The sequence below is a fragment of the Arachis ipaensis genome, chromosome B06, assembly GCF_000816755.2.
Source record: "Arachis ipaensis cultivar K30076 chromosome B06, Araip1.1, whole genome shotgun sequence".
NCBI lineage: Eukaryota > Viridiplantae > Streptophyta > Magnoliopsida > Fabales > Fabaceae > Arachis > Arachis ipaensis.
The window spans coordinates 127,472,615-127,476,637 of record NC_029790.2 but is presented as its reverse complement, the minus strand read 5'-3'; the positions used below and the strand labels follow the sequence as shown (position 1 = coordinate 127,476,637).

The following is a 4,023-nucleotide window of genomic DNA, read 5'->3' as shown; positions in this document are numbered from 1 at the left end:
TCATAAGAAGAAAAAGAATTGTTATAAAAGTTATCTAATGAAAGAGTAATTGGTAAACAAATAATATTTTCTTCTAGCATATATGGTCTTTTATAGTGGTAAAATAAAAATAGAAGGAATAAAAAATATAATTAGTTGGTACAAATAATTAATTAGTATAATTGATTTTATTTGATTGATTGAATTCAAAAAAATAAATTAAGAAACAATTGATTGAATTAATTAGTTAATATAATTAATTTATTATAATTGATTGGATTTAATGAATTAAAAAAATAAATAGAAAAATATAGGAGACAATGATTTTTTTTAACTAAATTAATCTATTAATCTATATTTATTGTATTTAGTAATAAATCATCTATGTTATTATGTACATTATAATTAATGAATTAAAATAGTTGATATAATAAATTACAATTAATTGATTGATATAATTATAATAAATCGTGTGATATTTAAATATCTAATCAAATCAATTAGTTGATATAATTAATTTACTGTAATAAATTGTATTCAATGAGTTATAAAAAATAAATTAAGAAACATGTTCAGAAATATGCCACGTCAACTATATCATTAAGTGCAGAAATCTAATTTTTATATAATAGAAATAAATTAAGAAACACGCTCAAAAATATGTCAAGTCAACTATATCATTAAGTGCAGAAATCTAATTTTTATATAATAGAAATATACATTCTTATATATGTTATAAAAATATGATTTGATTCCATTAACTTGCCAAATTTTTTTGATTTGTCACGTATATTCAGTGTGGAATTATAATTTATCTAAAATAAATTTAGAACACTTGCGCCCCCCACCCCCGGCTCTGGGTACACCCGTCCCTCGTATCCCCAGTGCCGGTTATGGAAAATAATTTTTTATTTTATATGGAAGCAAACATAATTTTATAATGAGTGCATAAATCTATATACAATATACATATATACTTTTTAACACTTTTTAAAAATGGTAGTGGGGCTACTTGCGCCCCCCCACCCCCGGCTCTGGGTACACCCGTCCCTCGTATCCCCAGTGCCGGTTATGGTTTCCGGCTTTGAAATGAGGATTTCGCTGGCCAGCTCCTTGCTTTAGGAGATCATCTAATTCCATTTGTTGTATAGTTCGTTGCCTCTTAACTGCAAGCATCATATAATACTTTCTTGAATCAGTTTACTGTGCTATGAATATCTCAAGTGTCTCCGTTCTAAGCCGAATTCAAGATATAGAAACGGGTTTCAGAAAAGAAATGACAAACCATTTTCGGCTGTAAAAGTTTAGGGAGCAGCTGTTGGAATAAATTAATTTCAATAACCCAGATCATCCATATTGAATCATCAAAAATATGTCATATCATAATGCGGAAGCGTCCTGAATTCATAAACATGAATCATACGATCGGAGAGATCATCATTATATAAGTCATTTAATTTGAAATAGCATAATTTGTGATTATAATTAATATATGTATTGCCCACAAATAAGTTAGAAAATCAAATAATTTCCTAACAATCTCCCACTTGGGCTATACATATATTATTTATTGACATAATCACATCTTTATAAACTTTATGCGCGCATCTGAATGCTATTTCTCTCATTACTTTAACAATCTGGTCTGTCTCATACATTAGATATGGAACTATTGCAGCTTTTATCACATTAAATGCCGTGACTAAACCACGACAATCACCATCCTAATATACTTAACGACATAGATCAAATTTGGATGAGTAATATAGAAATTACATGCCAAGTGATCTCATGCATGTCTATTTTCAGCAGGTCCAACTTTATTGAGATCAAACACAATACAAATATTGCAAAATGAACATTTCATATAACATGAAATAAACCATCAACTTAATTCTGCAGAAAAAATAATTCAATTATCTGTCATAGGACATATAGCATAAAACTCCCACTAAACCAAGGCATCACAAATATTGACACCCATCCGAGCAGTGTGCTCATAAAAAAACTTTAGGGGTCAATCCCTTGGTAATGGGTCTGCTAGCATACACTCTGTTCCTATATGTCCTATGAAAATCTGGTTTTTTCTTAAACTTTCTCCTTAACAACTAAGAACTTGATGTCTGTATGCTTCGATTTTGTCAAGTTTTTATTGTTATTGGAGTATAATACTGCTGACTTATTGTCACAAAATATCTTTAATGGCCTTTCAATGTCATCTACTATATGAAGCTTAGTGACAAAGTTTCGCAACCATATGCCATGACATCGGAATCAAAGTACCTAATGATCTCCAAATTTTCTGATCTCCGATAAATAAGCATGTAATTCTTTGTTCTCTTTAAACAACGCATTACGCGTTTAACAGCTATCCAGTGATCCATATCCGGATTGCTCAAGTATCTACCCAACACTCCCACTATAAATGATATATCGGGATGCATGTAGACTTGAGCATACATTAAATTCCCTAGTGCTGATGCATAAGGTTTATCATGGATTGTTGTCTTCTTAAGATCATTTTGGGGCATTGCTTGAGATTAAACTTGTCTCCTTTAACTACGGGTGTGTCCATTGGTCTATAACTTTCTATGACATATCTACTTAAAATCTTTTCGATATAGCTCTTTTGTGACAATCCAAGAATACCTTGAGAGTAATATCTTAGTATCTCGATTCCTAATACAAAAGAGGCATCACCAAGATCTTTCATTTCGAATTTGTTCGATAGAAATTTCTTAGTTTCATGCAACAAGCCTATATCGCTACTGGCAAGTAGAATGTCATCAACATGTAAGACCAAAAGGATGTATTTACTCCCACTGAACTTGCGGTATACACACTCATCTATAATATTTACCTCAAAACCATGAGGTAATGACTTAATTAAACTTGTGATACCATTAACGGAAAGCTTGTTTGAGACCATAGATGGATTTCTCCTTTTTTCTATTGGATCTCCTTAATGACACTTCTTGAGATTGTTGAGCTTGCTGAATGGGTTGGGGTTGAGGAGGATTCTTATTATTTTCCTGTACTGTAGCAGTATCTTGAGCAACAACAATATTCTCATTGTTCTCTTGTACTGTAACTGGATTTACAGTAGGATTCTCATTGTGCTCTTGTACTATAACTGTATCTTGAACAATAATAGGCACAAGGTCCTGATAATTGTCAGTTATAGAATCCTCATCAAAAGCAACATTCCTAATATTTCCTTCCCCCCAAACTCAACATCCTCAAGAAATCTCGCATTTTCCGTCTCAAAAATAGACCTTGATGCAGGATTATAAAACTTGTACCCCCGTGAACGCTCAGCGTAACCAACAAAGTAGCAACTGATTGTCCTTGAGTTCAATTTTCTTTCATGCGGCCTATAAGGTTGCGTCTCAACTGGACATTCCCAAATATGCAAATGCTTTATACTTGGCCTTTTTCCAGTCCAAATTTTATATGGAGTTTTGTTAACTGCTTTGCTTGGCACCCTATTAAGGATGTACACTGCGGTCTTTAAGGCTTCTCCCCAGAGTGATTCAGATAAGGAAGAATGACTAATCATACTTCTCACCATGTCTTTAAGAGTTCGGTTCCTTCGCTCTGCAACACCATTCATGCTAGGTTTGCCTAGCATGGTGTATTGTGGAACAATACCACACTCCTCTAGGAAAAGAGCAAAAGGCCCGAGACGTTGCTCACCTGTACCATCATATCTTTCGTAGTATTCACCACCACGATCAGATTTGACAGCTTTAATTTTCTTTCCAAGTTGAAGTTCAACTTCAGCTTTGAAAGACTTGAAAACATCCAAGGCTTGGGACTTTTCGTGAATTAAATATAGATACCCGTAACGAGAGTAATCATCTATGAACGTAATAAAGTACCGTTGTCCATTCCAAGAGACAGTAGGGAATGGGCCACATATATCGGTATGTATCAGTTCTAAGACATCTTTAGCTCTCTCGGCACCTAATTTCCTTTCGTTTGTCCTTTTTTCCCTTTATGCACTCAATGCAGACTTCAAAGTCCGCCAAATTTAGGGGTCCG

General features: G+C 33.2%; 2 protein-coding genes across 2 annotated transcripts in view; both read right to left on the bottom strand.

Moving 5' to 3' along the window:
* The window catches only part of LOC110263580, a 15,804-nt gene continuing 12,653 nt past the window's right edge, over positions 873–4,023 (bottom strand). Inside the window, exon 7 of the mRNA XM_021105068.1 lies at positions 873–1,145. The gene's annotated coding sequence lies outside the window, so the exon portion shown is untranslated. The remainder of the gene's footprint in view (positions 1,146–4,023) is intronic.
* The window catches only part of LOC107647552, a 6,966-nt gene continuing 3,930 nt past the window's right edge, over positions 988–4,023 (bottom strand). The window contains exons 7-8 of the mRNA XM_021105688.1: positions 1,240–1,294; positions 988–1,145 (exon numbers count right to left, since the gene is read on the bottom strand). Of these exons, the coding sequence (XP_020961347.1) occupies positions 988–1,145; positions 1,240–1,294 (213 nt within the window). The remainder of the gene's footprint in view (positions 1,146–1,239; positions 1,295–4,023) is intronic.